The sequence below is a fragment of the Thermobia domestica genome, chromosome 18 (genome assembly GCF_964235325.1).
Source record: "Thermobia domestica chromosome 18, izTheDome1.hap1.1, whole genome shotgun sequence".
In the NCBI taxonomy this organism is placed as follows: domain Eukaryota; kingdom Metazoa; phylum Arthropoda; class Insecta; order Zygentoma; family Lepismatidae; genus Thermobia; species Thermobia domestica.
This window is the reverse complement of record NC_137471.1, coordinates 180,652,898-180,670,971: the sequence shown is the minus strand read 5'-3', so window position 1 is coordinate 180,670,971 and position 18,074 is coordinate 180,652,898. Positions and strand designations below refer to the sequence as shown.

Here is an 18,074-nt window from a genome sequence, read left to right as displayed (position 1 = left end):
AATATCGCGTAGAGTGGCTGTTATGGCGAGTGCATCGTGCTTTGCGTATCCTGTGATGACGAGAGTTGTGTGGGGTGTTCTATACATATTTACTATATTTACACACATTTTTTTGCTTTACACGTTTATACATTCTTTTTTTTCTAAACTTTTTCCAGTCATTTTACACTCCTCACTTTTCTCTACCTTTTGTTCTGTTGAACTTGGCCTTCAGCTCCCTTTATCCGTTCGAAATTCTCTCCTTAATCTGACTATTTCCTATTGTACCATACTTCTCTCCAAAAAATCACAGAAGAAACAATTAAAGAGAAAGCGCAGGAAAAGTGTTATGAAGAAGTTGTCAAGAATATCAGTTTGAAAGGAATATACACAAAAAAAGGCGTTATGAGAAAATAAATTATATGAACAATGATTTACAAAGCATTTTACTTTTCAAAGCCAGGTCAGGGAGCCTTGAAACAGGGGGAAGATTGAAAAAATTTAAAGAAGTGAACGAAGAATGTCTATTTTGTTTTAAAGAAGATGAACCATTAGAACACTTATTGTTAAAATGTGAAGAAACCTTAAAAATCAGGGGAAAATGGAAATGGATCGACGAAATGAAAAAGAAAGGAAATTTGGTTAAATTAGCTTGGAGGCTAGGCTTTAATGTAAATGGAAGGGAACTAAGTGAGAAAGAAATATAAAAAGACCAAAGAACTTCTTGAATTTTGGTGGAAAAAGAAAATGGAATACTTTAAATGAAAAAAAGAGCAGTACTTACTTTCTCTTTTTTTCAGGAACCTAACTTCCGAAGAGAAGGAAGGAAAATACCATGAACCTGAACCTAAACCTGAAATTTGCCTTTTGCCAGATTGCGACACTTCTTTTTTTCACGTATTTTCGCTTTATCATACTTACTACTTTCTATCTGTTTTATGACTTTGTACACATCTTGTTACTTTTTATCATTTTTCAACTATTCTAATTTTTACATCTTACACGTTTAATTACCTTTCTAAATTGCCGACATTCTTGTTCAACACTGTGATAATGATACTATGCAAAACTTTTGTGATGCTTACTACAAACATTAAATCAATAGCAGAGAGCAATTGTGGCTGATGAAGAAGAACAAGAGGAAGAAGAAGAAGATTGGAAATATAAAGTTGCTTTTGAGAACGTACTTGTAAATCATTTCATTAACACTGGCAACGTAAAATATAAGGGGAGTATAAGAACAGTGTTAAATTCTTATTATATTTCAATTCATAATGGCTGGTAAGGCGTCTGTTAAGTTGGAATTGATGTGCAAAGAAGAAATTGCTAATGACTTACCTCATGAAGATCCGCTCGAAGGGAAAGGGTGGACATACGAACTAATGAATGACAACAAAGAGTTAATATTATCTACAGCGGAAGGAGAGGTATCAGTGGACAAGGATACAGCTATGTGCTCTTTGAATGTGAAACTAAACGTTGATAGGGTGAAACCAGAATTAGAACTAGAAGAAGATCCTGCATTTGAAAGTAATATAGAAACGCTAAGAAAAATAGTGGTTCAGGACACTTGCGCGTCGTATTCTAATGACTCCCAAGAATTAACAACAAAAAGTTTAAATTCAGTTCGGCCAGAAAGGTAATGTTCAATTTTTCATTAACTAATCGGCTCAGATTGATAATACGGTTACATGGTTTCAAAAATTTTGTTGGTTAAAAGCAATACTTCACAAGAAATATTTATGTATGGGAAATACCATGAACGTAAGTTAGTAGCCTAGAATTTGGAAATGACATGTCACACATAGACTAGCTGTATACCAAATAAAAATAATAATAAGATTGATACTATCCATGCAATTCTTATGTAGTTCATATCTTGATAAAATAATTATTTCTTTATTTTTGGTTACACATTTCTCACTAATTGTTGCACATATTTAAAATATGGGTGCTCGACGATATGGTTTTATTTATATAGAGACTTATGTAAAATAACGAGAAATGGTAATAAAATAATGAGAATGGTTATTATCCTAAAATTTTACAAATGTAAACCTGTAATGTATTATATTCGAACTTTAACTATGGACGTTTGTGATTTTATTTAGGATTTAGCTCAAATGGGTCTAGCCTGATTTTTCCGGCGGGCTTCGAAAGACATAAGTAAAATGCAAGATGAAGAATATTTTAACCAACAATGGATGTTCATTATTTGTAGAGGTCCATACATCAGTCCATTTCATAGCTGCACTCATTTTTTCAAGAAAGTCGACTTTTTACTTTCCCAGGAATCTTTTTTTAGGGTATGAACCTGCATTTCTCAACATGGGATCACTTTAGGGGCTTGGTGAACGTACATGATATATGAATTATTGTAAAAAAGACGCTAACCAGCATGTGCTAGATGGCCGTTAACCCGAGAAAGGTAAACTACGTAAATTTTACGTGTATCCGTTGGAAGCACTGATGTGACGTAGCAGGAACTGAGTGTAGAAATACAAACTTCAAGATATGCTATCGCTGGTTAGTTGGCTTGATATTCCGACGTTAATTACTTCTGTAGATGTTATGTTCTCTGTGCCAAACGATTGAGTGTAGAACCTTATACGTAAATTTGGCGTATGTTTACCTTTGAACGTAAAATCTTACACGTAAGTTTGGCGTGTGTTTGCCTTTAGCGTTAGTTTTCTTGCACGCATTTTTTACGTATGTTTACCATCAATGGGCAATTATCATTCGTAAAGAATTGATTATTACTACAAAAATGAAGGAGTTTGGTTCAATAAATAGCGAGGAAGCTATTTTAGGAATATCAGAGATCTCAGATTCAGAAATTGAGGAAGATAACGTAGAATTTGATGTGAGATCAGAAGAAGAAGGAGATGACTGACAAAGAACCAGATTACTATCCCAGTAAAAATGATATTGAACAAAAATGATATTGATTTTTTTTTCTGGGTGGAGTATTCATACACGTATTTGGGCCCCCTAGAAAAAGTTGTTTTCTAATTCTTGGGCACCTTCTCTTTCCTTTTTCTCTTACTCTTTATAGGCTCCCAAAAGCCTGTGGGCGCTCCCACACGGCAAGGTCTGCAAGGCGGTTATTTACGCCCCTGGGCCTGTTCCATACTTCACAAATTAATTAAGAGAACAATATTGACAAATCTCAAAGCCATACGAATAAATATTTTTTCTAGGGCCCCTAATAGTAGATTTTTTTTTTTTTTTTTTTACGGAAATGGGCTCACGACTCATCTTTGTTTTATTTACCTTTTGTATAGTGTTTCGTTTATGAAATGTAGGGAACCTGTTTGATGCTTCATTTATAATTTCATGTTCCTATCGTATATGGAGAAATAACTTTTTTGTTAAAATGGGACCCCTCGAACAGCGGAGAGCTTCCCTAGTTTGCAGTTGTCCCCCTGCCCCCACAAATTACGGCCCTGGATAATAGTTGTGCTGTAATACTATCTAAACAATAAAACTTCAAATTTGGAACCTTGAGCAAAGCAACAGTAATAGTTTGTATATGAATCGTATATTTATAGATCATTATTTACTGTGTACGTAAATATTACGTATGTTTACCTTTAATAGGTTGATAGTGAAGTTTGCCTTTCTAGGGTTAAAAATAAGATTGCTATGAAGATTAGGGCATTACGCAGAATGTGGGTAAACAAGGATAGCGCAAAATTATGTATTTATGATGACTTACATGCCTTACGTGTTCAATGTGTTCTTGTACGTTCCTAAGTATTGTATAGGTAACATGCTGAAATGCTTTCTTTGCTTGTATATTTGTGTTCCAAAGTAACACAATACATTAGGGACGTAACTTCTTAATTATATGGATCCCTTCATTCCCAAACATTTTCATAGTTCCGTGTTATGATTTGCCACACTGAAATTTGATACTTCATTTCGCCTACAGTGGTTACTAGCTACCTTAACAAAGGGTTACTTTGCACATCGGGCATTACTTCCCACAAAATATGAAAAGAGTTTCACAGTCATCTGTAGGTAAAACCATGAACTGTATACACGAAGTTTCTACTACCCTTTACGATACAACATGTAACTTTATTTTTGCGTTAATGTTGGGGTTCAGCATCAGTTCTAATTACAGGGAGGGGTTGTTATTATAGTGGTATGGAAAGCAGTAAAGACCGCCAAATTTTAAAAGAATTTCCGTCAATGTTAAGTCTGTTTCGTAATATTATACAACGTAACTTGCATTATACAACTTAACTAATAACCGTTTGAACAATTTAATACAAATAAATGAGTTAAACGGCAGTTAAGCCCTACGGAGCGCCATTCTTTGCGTCATTAGTTGACAGCACAGGTTGTAGGTCATTCATAAAAAATACAGATTAATGAATTGGTTCCTAAAACCAACGGCGCTGACAAACTCTTATAGTTGAAGCTTACAGGGTCTCTGACGATTCGAATGAATCGCTTCTACCCTAAGACCTTACATGCCACCTTGGTTGCATGCTTTCGGCATTCAAGTCATGACACATCAAGGTTAATTTCCCAACCCCAATTGGGCTGTCAACAATTAGGCCTTGAGGATGCATTTTAAGAAAATAAATATAATGAAAACGACGACAAGAAATACACCCTGGGAGGAGATTTAGTGCTACAGCCCCTCATTTCATCAATTTTTTAATCATTAGTATTACTTCAAGCCCGCTCGTACCTAAAAAATTGGTAGGTTTACAAATGTAACCTTTTCAAGAGCGCTAGCTAATACTTATGTGTGTCTTACTAGCAATTGCCCTTATCATTATCGAGAATAAAGTCACATCCGAGAGCATTTGTCACATTAGTGAAACACAAGATAAAAGTAATATTAACTTGTTCATTAAACATTAATGTTGTTCAGGGCCTACTCGTACGTAGCAATCTTAATATGTTCTCTTAACATAAACCTTAATTTTACCATATACTGCCTAACTGACGTAGGCACTCCGTACTATCGATATATCATAGTATCCTGTGTTTATCGTAGTAAAGGGTACCGTGGAATCGTAAACGGTCTTCCCTTTTTCTTTTTCTCGAGACCGGTTTATGATTCCCGGCACAACAAAACAAGAGTTATTTTCAAACATCAAAAAGATTAACATTTAATTTACTTTCTCTAAATCCAAATCAGAACTCTAATTATTTTCTATAAATCCAAATCTAAACTAAGTATTATATCAAAATCTAAAATCCGAACATCAATTTTATTACCGTCAAATGGGGCGACTTGAGACGATTTTTGAATATTTGTATAAGTCACGACACATTGTATGGTTGGAAAGATTCGGTTTGGTACGGAATTGTGGAGGTATTTACCACACTTGTTATTCATGGTATTGCCAAGCCTTCACCTTCTTTTAATCATTATATATTTTGAAATATAGATTGTCTCATTACGATATTATCCCCCATACTAAGTCAATCATACCGTATTGTGTGACGGTGAATTCCATTTCTGAATGAGAACTTAAAGAGGCTATTAAAAAGTTAAAATCTTCTAAATCAAGTGGGCCCGATCTATTGCCAACTTATTTATTGAAAGGATGTGGAGAACTTTTAATAAAACCAATAAATTAAATTTATAATTTGATATTAAGAACCTCAAAATTTCCAGAAATCTGGAAGATTAGTAAAATTCGTCCAATACTTAAGAAAGGAGATGCCAAGAGTATTGAAAATTATAGACCAATATCTCTAATTTCCACAGTAGCTAAATTATTTGAGCATATTCTCTATAATAGAATATTTAATCATGTCAAACCTTACATATCTAATTTTCAACATGGATTTTATCCACGGAGATCGACCGTTACAAATTTATTTCTATTTATACAGTCTATTGCGGATTCCCTTAATAATGGTTTTTTTGTGGATGTAATTTATACAGATTTTGCGAAGGCCTTTGATAAGCTAGATCATGCTGTATTACTTGCAAAATTATCTAATTATGGCTTTTCAAAGCAACTACTGTCATTAATTTCTTCCTATTTAAATGATCGAAAACTATATATTGTGTATAATAATCACAGTTCTCTATTGTTTGATGTTAATTCGCTTTGCTCAGTGTGTTATTGTGTATTAGTACTAAAGCATTTACTCTTATTCATAAATGCACATGAAGGTGCATAGTGTAAAACATGTATGTGTGTGTGTATACTTAATCAGCTGTTTGCTATCCACTCATATCTACATAGAATTAAAAATCAACAAGAAAAAATTTTGTGAGCTACATTAATCTCTCTGTCGCCCTCAAGGTCAAAACATATTTACTTAACTTACATGAAAAATCTACATTACGTACTTCTTGTTTTTATCTATCCCTCTGCTTTATTTTTAATTAATTGTGTTCGCCGAGGACCTGATGGAAATTGACTGTCGACACTAGGCTAATTAGATTCAAAACTCAACATGTTATCTGTATAACTAATGGTATTGTAAAAGCAGTTGTAGGAATATTACTATAATTTAATCCGGAATAGGGTCGCCATGTGGTTGAAATCGTGTTTCTTGGTTGTTGTTAGATTCTTGTAAATATAATCGTAACCTTCACATTGATTTTCGTCTTTTTTTCCAATATTTGTTACTTGTTTATTGCATTCATCTCAGCTTTGCTACGGCAGTGGGACGTAATATTGAGGTCTCAAATATTCAGTAATAATAATAGTAATAATAATAATAATAATAATAATAATAATATAGCTAACAAATTCTGTATGAGGACACATTGTATTAAAGCCTGTAAAAAAACCCGTAGCGTAAGCCATAAGTTACAAAATAGTCGGGATTGGAGAAAAGTGTCAGGACCAACAGCACATACCCTCTCGATACGTTCCTACAACTAGCTACATGCTATAACGGAAATTTTCCCTATAACTAACTAAATGTTATAAAGGAAAGTTAAATGTTATAACGGAAAGTTTCGAGGTAATTTTCGTATAGAAAGTAGGAATTCTGAACTCACAAGAGCCGTAAATAAATTTGTTTTTAAGTAATGATTATGCCGGCTAAGCTACAGAAGATGTCGAAGGGGTTTAGGTGAAAGGGGTTCCGTACCTTTATGAGACCTTCTACAGCTACTCAAGTTTAAACGAAAGATTTCCGCTAATATTTCGTGTAGAATATATTCTACTGTACGTTTTCAGGAAAATAACTTAAAAAAAAAGAACTGAATATAATTGAACACTAAAGCTTGCAATAAACTATCTTGTGAAGTTTGCAGATGTAATTATAAAAGCTTTGCTACAAAAATATATAAAAGACCATAATTCAGTGAGCTTTGAAACACAAACTAACAAAATGATGTGTAAGATTCAGTCTACAGAGCAATTGCTGCTTAAAGAGTGGCATACACTATTTCGAGAATCGAGATGAGGTCAGAAATGTTTACGATAGTTTTCGTCTCGTCTCGATTCTCATCTCCAAAGCATGACGATAGTGTGAGATAACCTTGTCCCGTCTCAAATTAAAATGTTTCATCCCGATTTTGTTTGGTTTATTTTAAGATCGAAATGAGAAAGTCGTCTTTTCGTGGGCAACATTACACAAAACCGAAATATTTTTTTTTTTGCCTAATATCACGTTTCTGCTTGTTTAGGTACGACCTGAGCGATAATAAGTTTTTAATTTTTAAATATTCTTCGAGATAATTATTATTATTAGTATTATTCCTGAAAATTTAATAGTTGAAATGCTGAAAGAAACGAGTATTCAAATATTTGAATGTAATGAAGCGTGTGTTATCTCCGATCTATTTCCATCAAAATTCCTAAATGAAAAAAAATTCTTGACGTGTATTCGGTCGAAGAACCTCGAGAGTACTGGTCAAGCCCCTAGACCACTGAACCACGATCACTACGCTGTGAATGATTCGTCTTTTTCTTGTTACTTTAAGTTTCTCTGCCTCAACTTGGAAGTTGTATGTAATTTTTTAATTCGTTTCAAAACGCCTTTCATGTTCCTTTTATGATGATATAAGTGAATGATCTTCGGTACAGTTTCTATTAATACGTTGAGTTGTTCTCAAAACTTTGGATCGGAAGTTGTTTTTTTTTTTCTTTCTCCACAGGAAACTATAGATAAGACAGATTTATTTCTCATACTGTGCATTTGTGTCAAGGCAGCCGACAATACCTGGTCATAGTCTTATGTCCGCCACGATATAAATGATAGTTCAATTTTATATAGTGAAACAAACTACAGCCACTTATTTAGAGATAATAGTGATATGGTACTGCATTTCATATTTCTACAATATTTAATTTAATAAAACATGTAATATAGCGTAACTTTATCATGTAATATAGCGAATGATTACATTTTTTGTTGCTACCTAATCATTATCTCCATTCACATTTCATTGTTTATTGAATTCCTTACAGGGGCGATAAAATTTTAGCTTTCAACGGAGAAGGGAATACGTTTACTACATTAAATGAAGCCATTTCTCATTCTTATGAGGAATCTGATAGTTCGACGCAGTTTCGCAAAGGATTTCATCGATCACGTTTGACAAGAAATATGGTGACACAGGAAAGTGAAAAGCGTCATACGTACCAAAAGAGTGATAATCGCTCTAGTCAAAATTCAACTAAGTCAAGTGGTGAGTTAGTGCATACAGGTGAAAAATCTCAGATGTGCGGTGTATGTGGAAAGGAATTTAGAGTATGTTCAAGTTTGGCTACGCACATGGTGATACATACAGGAAGTAAACTACAATCGTGCCAAGAGTGTGGAAAGTCATTTACTCGACGTTCGACTCTCGCTAGACACATGTCAATCCACACAGGAGAAAAATCTCACACGTGCGAAGAGTGTGATAAGGCTTTTAATCAACGTTCGATTTTGGCTACGCACATGGTGATTCATACAGGAGGAAAACTACACACATGCCAAGAGTGTGGCAAGGCATTCAATCGACGTTCGAATTTCGCTAGACACCTGTCAATCCATACAGGAGAAAAACCTCACGCGTGCGGAGTGTGTGGTAAGGCATTTAATCAACGTTCGATTTTGGCTACGCACATGGTGATTCATACAGGAGGAAAACTACACATGTGCCAAGAGTGTGGCAAGGCATTTAATCGACGTTCGACTTTCGCTAGACATATGTTAATCCACACAGGAGAAAAATTTCACACGTGCGAAGTGTGTGGTAAGGCATTTAATCAACGTTCGATTTTGGCTACACACATGTTAATCCACACAGGAGAAAAACCTTACACGTGCCAAGGGTGTGGTAAGGCATTTAATCAACGTTCAAGTTTGGCTAATCACATGTTAATCCACACAGGAGAAAAACCTTACACTTGCAAAGAATGTGGTAAGGCATTTAATCGACGTTCAAATTTGGCTACACACATGATAATCCATACAGGGGAAAAACCTCACACATGCCAAGAGTGTGGTAAGGCATTTAATCAATGTTCAACTTTGGCTAATCACATGTTAATCCACACAGGAGAAAAACGGCACACCTGCCAAGAGTGTGGTAAGGCTTTTAATCGACGTTCAACTTTGGCAAATCACGTAATAATCCATACAGGAGAAAAACCTAACACGCTCCAAGAGTGTGGTAAGGCATTTAATAGGATTTCAAGTTGATACACACATGTTAATTCACACAGAAGCAAAACCTCACACGTGCCAAGAGTGTGGTAGGCCATTTAATCGACGAACAAATCTGGCTACACACATGTTAATCCACAGAGGAGAATAGCATCACACTTGCCAAGAGTGTGGTAAGGCATTTAATCGAAGTTCAAATTTGACTGAACACATGTCAATTCACACAGGAGCAAAACACACACATGCGGAATGTGTGGTAAGGCATTCAATCAACGTTCCAATTTGGTTACACACATGTTATTCCACAGAGTAGAAAAAGCTCACGTATGCCGAGAGTTTGCTGAGACTTTTAAACGACGTTCAACTATGGCTACACACATGCAAATAGACAGGAGTGGAAGCTCAGATATGCCAAGAGTGTGGTGAGGCACTTAATCAAAGTTTAATTTGGCTACACACAATAATCCACAAAGGAGAAAAATGTCACACGTGCCGAGAGTGTGAAAAAGCATTTAGTGGACTTTCAAATTTAGCTACACATATGTTAATCCACGCAGAAGCAAAACCTCACACATGCCAATAGTGTGGTTGTGGATAAACGTCGTTCAAATTTAACCCTCCAATACGCGCGCGGGCTACTATTGTAGCCCAGCGTTTTTATTTTCCTTGCCGCAAAGTAATTCGAGATGATAACTCAACGAGTGTCTGTGTACCTTTCTATCAACTATCATTCTGCGTGTTTAGTGTGTGGTCAAAGGTAAAATCGAAACGAGCTCATTGTTATTCTGCTTGAAAGTTTCATGGGCTACATATGTAGCCCGCGCGACTATTGATGTCACGGGTGTTCCAAAGCGTCAAAGTTTTTTCATTATAGTTTCAGTGCTGATCAGATGGTCAATGAGTTAGCAAAATGCCAATTCTGATGTGGAATGTTCTCTAGATGGCGATAGATAGCATTTTGAGACCGCAAAAATGCATTTTTCGGACACAGATATAGTGAAAATTCAGAAGATGTGACTGAGAATTCCGGGCGGCAGGAATCACTGATACCTGTTGATAAAAGTAGTAAAGACAGTTCTGAAGTAAATTATTATCTAGTAAAAGACCGTCTCAAATGGAAAAAAGTCACTCCTACTCGTAATATTTGCGCTCGTTCTCATAATATTTTGCTTCGTTTTCCAGGACCTAAAGGTGGAGGTAGGTCTGCGTTGTCGGAGCTTGAATATCTACAAGTGTTTTTAGATGCAAACATTTTGAGACTTAAGATTGATTTTACCAATATTTACATTGACAATGTTAGATTGAGATTTGTACTTAACCGTTATGCAAAACTTACAAACGAGATTGTACGTGCCCTTATTGCCTCTTGATGCTTTTGATGAGTGGTCAATGCTTGAAGGAAGGTGTGCATTGATTACTCACCACTTGTGTGAAGAGCATGCTTAGAAGGACAAGAATACGGAAACATAAAAATTTAAATATATGAAAATAGCATATGTAAAATATGCAAAAATTGTAATCAAACTTTGATAACAGAAACTCGTTATGCTGAAGAGGTATATGTTTTATGGATAATACGTTTATTTTGCAATATTTGTAAAATTTTTGAAAAATTATACGTAATTTTTAAAGAATTATAACACACATGTTAAAGATGAAAGAAAGTTTAAAATGCGCCAGATTAGTCCATTTACTGATAAATACAAATAACTTTTACAGTCTTCCTGTATCACTTTTGAAAAAATGAAGTGTTGGTTTTCTTTGTATATACATAGCTTTCAAAATAAACATAATTCTCAAATTGTGTATAAAACCCTTAAAACAGTTTATAAAAACAATTCTTTACAAGAAAGACAGAAATATTAACAAAGCTAGGCAACATAATAAAATAAAAACAAATGGGCTACAGTGGTAGCCCGCGCGACTATCCACGTCACAAAAATCCGCGCGCGTATTGCAGGGTTAATCCCACACATGTTAATCCACAAACGAAAAAATCTCACACATGCCGAGAGTGAGGTTAAGCATAAAATTTACGTTCAATCTTGGCTGCACATGTTAATACATAGAGGAGAAAAACATCGTACATTCGAAAAGTGAGCTAGTAACTTAATCGCCGTTTGACTAAACACATGTTAATCCACAGAGGATTAAAATATCCCACATGCTAATAGTGTGGTATAGGGTTTATTCTCCGTTAAATTTGTCTCAGACATCTTAATCCACACAAAAGAAAAACATCGGACATGCCCTGAGTGTGGTTTGTCATTTAATATACGTTGAAGATTGGCTACACACATGTTAATCCACACATGAGTAAAAAATTACACATGCCAAGAGTGTGGTAAACATTTAATCGACGTTCGAAATTGGCTACACACATGTGAGTCCACACAGTATCAAAATCTCACCTTGCAGAAATCCTGGAATAGAATTTATTCAACGTCCACATGTGCTGATCCTACACAGGACAAAACCTCACACGTGAGAGGTGTGGAAGACAATATAGTCTACGCTCATAACTTGCAATGCAGTTGAAATCAAGTCAATCACCAAAAAGATGCAAAGAGCGTAGCAAGGCATTTACTCAAGGTTCATATATTGCAAATTAAATGATAATCCACAAAGGACAAAAATCTCACACGTGCGGAGAGTTTATATGAGATGTCGCATTCTGCTGGAGGAATAGAGATGATATAAACTAAGCTATTATTTTTACGCATGCTATGAAAATTGTACTATCCCAAATTGAGTGCTTGAGTAGAATAGTCGATCCATATCTAAGCTCAAGCTAAAGTCACAAAAATGTGCAACTTTGTCACCTTCTGAACATCTGGAAATGATTCGTGGCATCTTTCAAGTAAACTTTGAGCACTGTTCCTATATGGTCTGCAGAAACACTCGACGATGGTTGTTTTTGGAGAGACTTACCTGTGCTCATATAGTTTTACGTTCACTTACGAGATCATTCTGTGCTCTGCTGCCCCATTAATTTTAATACTACAAACAATCCGCCTCTATAGTCTTGCGGTCTTATTTCTATGTAGAGAATTGGTTGAGAAACGACATTCCACTGTTCCTTATTGATATTTTCAGACATGTTTCGCTCACCACTAAACAGCCATATTTATGGCACAATATGTAAAAGTGTTTGTAACGCTTTGTACATTTTTGTAGGATAGTTTAAAGATGGTTTTCTGTTCACTGCACTTTTGAGCAGCATTCTTCTGTACATCTTAAAGGCAGAATATAAAGCAACTGATTTGGCACAATTCTCTAGCGTGGGATCACGTTGTCCAAGTCACTCTCACTCTTTTCTTGTCATCTGAGTTTAACATTGTAAATTATTTTAATTGAGTGTTCTCTACCATTAAATGATAACAATATTTCACTCCATATCCAACTGTCAAACGCAGACTCTAGCCGTAGACTTACTACTGGGTTCACAATGAAAATGATAAAGCATAGAGATAGCACAAATATTTCTCCCGAGGCAGTAGCTCGAACTTTAACTTTTCTGCGGTTTGATGCCGTCTTTTTGTATTTTATGCATAGACGATCCTAAGTACACACAAAGATTTGTTACTGCCAAACTTAACATACAGATTTACAGTGTGGATAGCTTCATTATTCAAAATCTATAAAAAAAAAAAAAACTGTTGACCCTCTAGCCAAAAGTTTTCCACATACCTTTCATTGTCCGATTACCTAGTCCCACTCTGGAGCTATACCAATGCACAACTTGCCCATATTACAGTACTATATCGAAAAAGTAAATCCACCTATATCAATAAACGCTTCCAAACTCAGCACCCTTTAATCATGCAATATATACTACCTCACCTTAGACCCCACACCAAATCGCCATCAGCATACTCCTTGCCCCTAAGGTTTACGATCTGTCAGTACACTTTACCCTCGTGAGATTCATTGTTTTTAACCGTATAGTGGTAAGGTGAATAAAATTTTCATGAATGGTAACATTTTGCCACCTGGACCCAGGAACATTTTTATCTGATAAGATGTGAACTAGAATTTAAATTTGTATTATATTTACAATATTAAATACAAACACCAGACAGTGGATACGCTTTAAGCGAAACTGTACATTTTTATTGAGGCAATATCTTTCTTGTTAAAATTAAGTTCGATAATTATGTGACTATTTTATTGCTTAAATACCGGCACTGAAAATAAAATATTTATTAACTACAAAAAGAGGTAAACCAGGATTTCTCTTAATAGCGGTATATTACACATAGGGAAATTCACGTTTCAATTCTGCAGCAGTCTCTATACATCATTTTTGCGTGACTTAGGCAAATCCACTTACAGCACTTTGGGCAAAATATCTGCTCTTTCTGTGTTTATACATGTAACATCATCCTCGCTTTCCTACTTGAGGAGGTAGAGGAGGCAGAGGAGTCAATCCGAAAAACCTTGCTGTGTTCGCTGAATGTATAACATTACTATTAGTCGGTTCTACATTTTAGAAGTGATAAAATCACGTTATTTGCCGTCGTGTAGTGTTTCTTTCTTCGTCATATTCAGTACGTACCTTGTCTACCGTGTCCACCCCACCTTTTGTATCGCGGTAAAATGTGACGATATCTGGCTTCCTGTTATCTCTGGTACTCTCGTCTAATTTGACGTGATTGTGCATACTTGAGATCAGCAGTACACACCTATTTTTCTTAGGTACGTAGGAACTAATGGTGCAGTTCTAATGAAAACCAAATACACTACTGTATTCTTTCCTCCGTTTGGCATTCACATCGCGGGGGCAACTCTTTCTTGTTTTTACGAATTGTCCCTATAATTGTTTACTTATTGTCTCATTCCATTGATTTTAACCAAATTGCAGCTGCAAACCGATTATTGTAAAAAGGTATCTTTGCAAGATGAACCATGAATCTGTTGACACAATCTCTTCACTACTTCCTCAGGTTTGTTATCTATCTGGAACGGGCCTTCTGGTTGTGTCCTCACATACACTTCTATATTTGTTGTGTAGTATAATGTTTCACCAACAAGAATAAAAATATTAATTCCATATTTTGGAGGTCTTTTAGGCATATAAATACAAAATCCACATCTTCCCCGGAAACCGACAAGTGTCTCACCCAAAGTTGCTAACATACCAATTAAGAAAACTGTTGTTGCAGTTGTTTACAAATAACTCAAAAAAAGTCACGAATTGGGGCTAATCTGGGGCTGAAGATTATATCGTATTATGTTATTCATTAGCATCTTCCACTCTTTCATCCATCATATCCTGCACAGTAATCACTTTCTCCTCAGTTTGGCTTCTCCGGTTCCCATCATCACATAGAGACGACCCTACGTCGAAGACACATTCATTTGTCTGATTAACAATACACATGTGTTAACTTGTGTTTCGCAACTCCCGTCACTCTCCATCCTCGTTATCCCTCTACACATTTTTTTTATTTTCTCTAGTTGTATTGTATTTATATTGAAACAATCTGTCTATATTAAGTTGTGTGTTATATATGTTTACTTACATTATAATGCTAACGATCAAAGTTCCATACGCTCATTTTTCTTTTTCTTTTTGATTTTTTGTTAGTTGTTATACCACATAATTGTAAAATTTCGATAGAGCACAGATCTCCACTTACACTTTGTAAATAAATTCCTTTCCATCACTCACGTTACAGAGAGCGTAACCTTCTCATAAGTTGCTAGTCACTTTGGTTTGCCGGTAAAACGCAGTGCATTCACATACTTTCTCAGCTGGCGCACATGTAGTGAGGCGTAGCTGCCAAGTCTAGACTCTATTTATTGCACTCATGTGGGCGCACAGTGATGCTAATTCATTAACAGGCGACAGGTTGCAAGAAATTGAGTTATCACGAGCGTAATTTGGCTGGAATAAACAAGTAGTATAATTTTTGATCATCATTATGATTATTTTCACACTTATCCTGTTCTCATCACATAGGTTTGGATACTGTTTCAGTTCGGTTATTTTACCGCATATGATAATTGACGATGGAAAGTCTTTCATACATCCTTTCAAGATAAAATTGCCGGGGTGGCTCAGTTATAAGGCGTTCATCTCTGATGCATGGGGTCTCGGGTCCTAACCCTGCTTCCGTCAAGTTAACTTTCTGGTGGACAAACACCATTTGTTTGGGTTTCCTCGGAGTTCTCCAGTTTCCTCCCACTTTCTTCGTTCCACAATTTCATTCATTGCTCATAACCAGTGCCTGTTTTAGCCTAGCCGAAATATCCGTGGGACGTAAAACTCAAAATTTCATTTTGTTTATTCGTTTGGAGATAAACGAGATCCGGAGAAATCGACGAGACAGAGCATACACTGAACCAAGTTCCCAGAGTTCTCGTTCTCCAATCAGTGGCAACCATTAAGCATCATCAAAGAGTTCACCACCATTTAAGAAGCACACAAATGCACATAGTATCTTGAGCTCCGACTCTGACTCCAACCAGCTTATCCTCCTCTGCAGCCTGTCTACAGCTTGCTACAGCAAAACTACAATCCAAAGTACTTTAGTTCGAAGGTTTTACTTCTCGAACTTCTCCAGTATCGGCAACGCAAAGATATTTCGCAAATGGTAGAAAAAAAAATGGATTCATCATTAAATCACAGTCGGCTAAATAATTCGTGACAATCCACTTTTGAAATGTTCAGGAAAACTGCAACTTTAACTTCGCTCAACAACATCCGACACTAGCAACCTCAACCACATACCATGTCAAAAGTAGTACGAGGGGTCCCTCTATCTATAATAATTGATATATAGGCTGAACTTCCTGAAGTGGGATACACCTTTAAAAATGCATCCGTATTCGGAACAATCAGGGACCAACGTACATAGTTCGAATTCTGAGAACATCACAGGACACTATCAACGAACTTTTGCATAAACAAATCTTCATTTTCAAGAAGAGACGCCGATTTGAACAATCCTGCTCATTACGACCAATTCCTCTCCCAGGTGAACGCTGTCAAGAATACAAAGTACATCCTACTAACAGGTGCAACCTATGAACATAGTAGGTGCATCCTACTAACAGGTGCAACCTTACAAAGAGGTGCACATTTTTCCTCTTCCTATGAAAACTGTCCGAATCTGCAACAAGTTCCAATCTGCAACACTTGGTATCAATTCCCACCTCCGACATACAGCTACAAGTGCAAGTTTCGGCTTGCTCCAGAAGAATTCAGGCCGAAACTTGTAGTAAGACTATTGACTTATTATGTTCAAAATCGAAAAGGTGAGACTTCGAAAGACTAATCAGTTTCTTTATATTCATAAACTATTAGCATTTATCACCCACACTCTTCAAAACGTTCATCTTTTGCACAACCATTAATATTAAAACACATTCAGCACGCAGCTCGCAACATTCTTCACCTCGATTTTCATGACACTTACAGTGTTTCGTACGTGCACTTTCATGTATCTCCACCCGAAACAACTATTTAACTTCATAGTGATCATGTATCTAGTTATTTGACTATGACTTTTATTTCTATTTCTCAACATTCTCTTGTACTTACCTCATAAACTCATATTTTAACAACTATTACACGAGGAACAATTTGACACATTACTTATCAGTAAAACGCATCTCACTCCCAAACTTAATTGCAAATTTACCGGCTATCAACTCATTCAACACGATATGAAGCTTCCGGCTCGATGCGCCACTAGCGGAGTGACAATACTATTTTATCCTTACACATTAGGGTGTATCGAAAAAAAACTTTTTTTCGAAATCCGGTTACGGCTAGTGCGGATTTTTGGCCAAATGGCACCAATAAAACGTATAAGAAATCTCAACTCGATCAGACAACTCCTTCTGCTGCCAAGTAGAGCCCAAATATTAGAAAAATCAACAAAAGATTCACTTTTCAACTGATTTTCCAAAAAATATTTTTAAAATATTTCCTATATTTTTCGGTCTTTTAAATTATTGAAATAGCATTGGAAAGGAGAAATAAATACATAAAACAAATTTATTACGTTTTTTTGTACACCACAAGCATAAAAACCTAGTTAATTATTTGTAAAAATGCACTGATTTTCTGGCGTATCATACAATTAATTTTTAATATAAAATTATTGAAGTCTCTTGAATAACCAAGAAAACACTTTTGTGTTAAATTCTAAGAGCAGTAATAGTATAAATAATTTGTTCCCAATGCCGTATGCATCTGCTTATCACACTAGATCACCTGTCGCCCACCTCTCCCCGAACGCCTCTTCTCTTGTACTTGCCCAGCTGAAAGGATCTGTCTTATCAGTCGCCAGTAGTGAACCAGCTGTGTCGAACGTGATTGTCGCTGCTTGAGTTATTTATTAGTGCTGTAGAGAATTTTAACTAAATAATTTTTTTTTCGTGTGAAGTGCAGTATGTAGAAGTGAGAACCGTGTTTCAGTTGTGTTAAGTACTTTTTATTAGGAAGAGAGTGACAGATACGCTGACGTTATGGCATCGACAAGTTTGTT

At 35.8% G+C, this 18,074-nt stretch overlaps 1 protein-coding gene across 1 annotated transcript; it reads left to right on the top strand.

Moving 5' to 3' along the window:
• The first annotated feature begins 833 nt into the window (after positions 1-833).
• Positions 834-17,410, top strand: LOC145676162 (uncharacterized). The gene is made up of 2 exons (XM_081747066.1): positions 834-1,618; positions 8,388-17,410. Exons 1-2 carry the CDS (start codon positions 1,254-1,256, stop codon positions 9,607-9,609), a joined length of 1,587 nt encoding a protein of 528 aa, XP_081603192.1. The 5' UTR covers positions 834-1,253; the 3' UTR covers positions 9,610-17,410.
• Positions 17,411-18,074: the final 664 nt, after the last annotated feature.

Excerpts from the sequence above, each read along its gene's own strand:
- LOC145676162 (XM_081747066.1), top strand. The coding sequence starts at position 1,254 with ATGGCTGGTAAGGCGTCTGTTAAGTTGGAATTGATGTGCAAAGAAGAA. Across the intron at positions 1,619-8,387 it reads AATTCAGTTCGGCCAGAAAG|GGGCGATAAAATTTTAGCTT; the intron begins GTAATGTTCAAT and ends AATTCCTTACAG.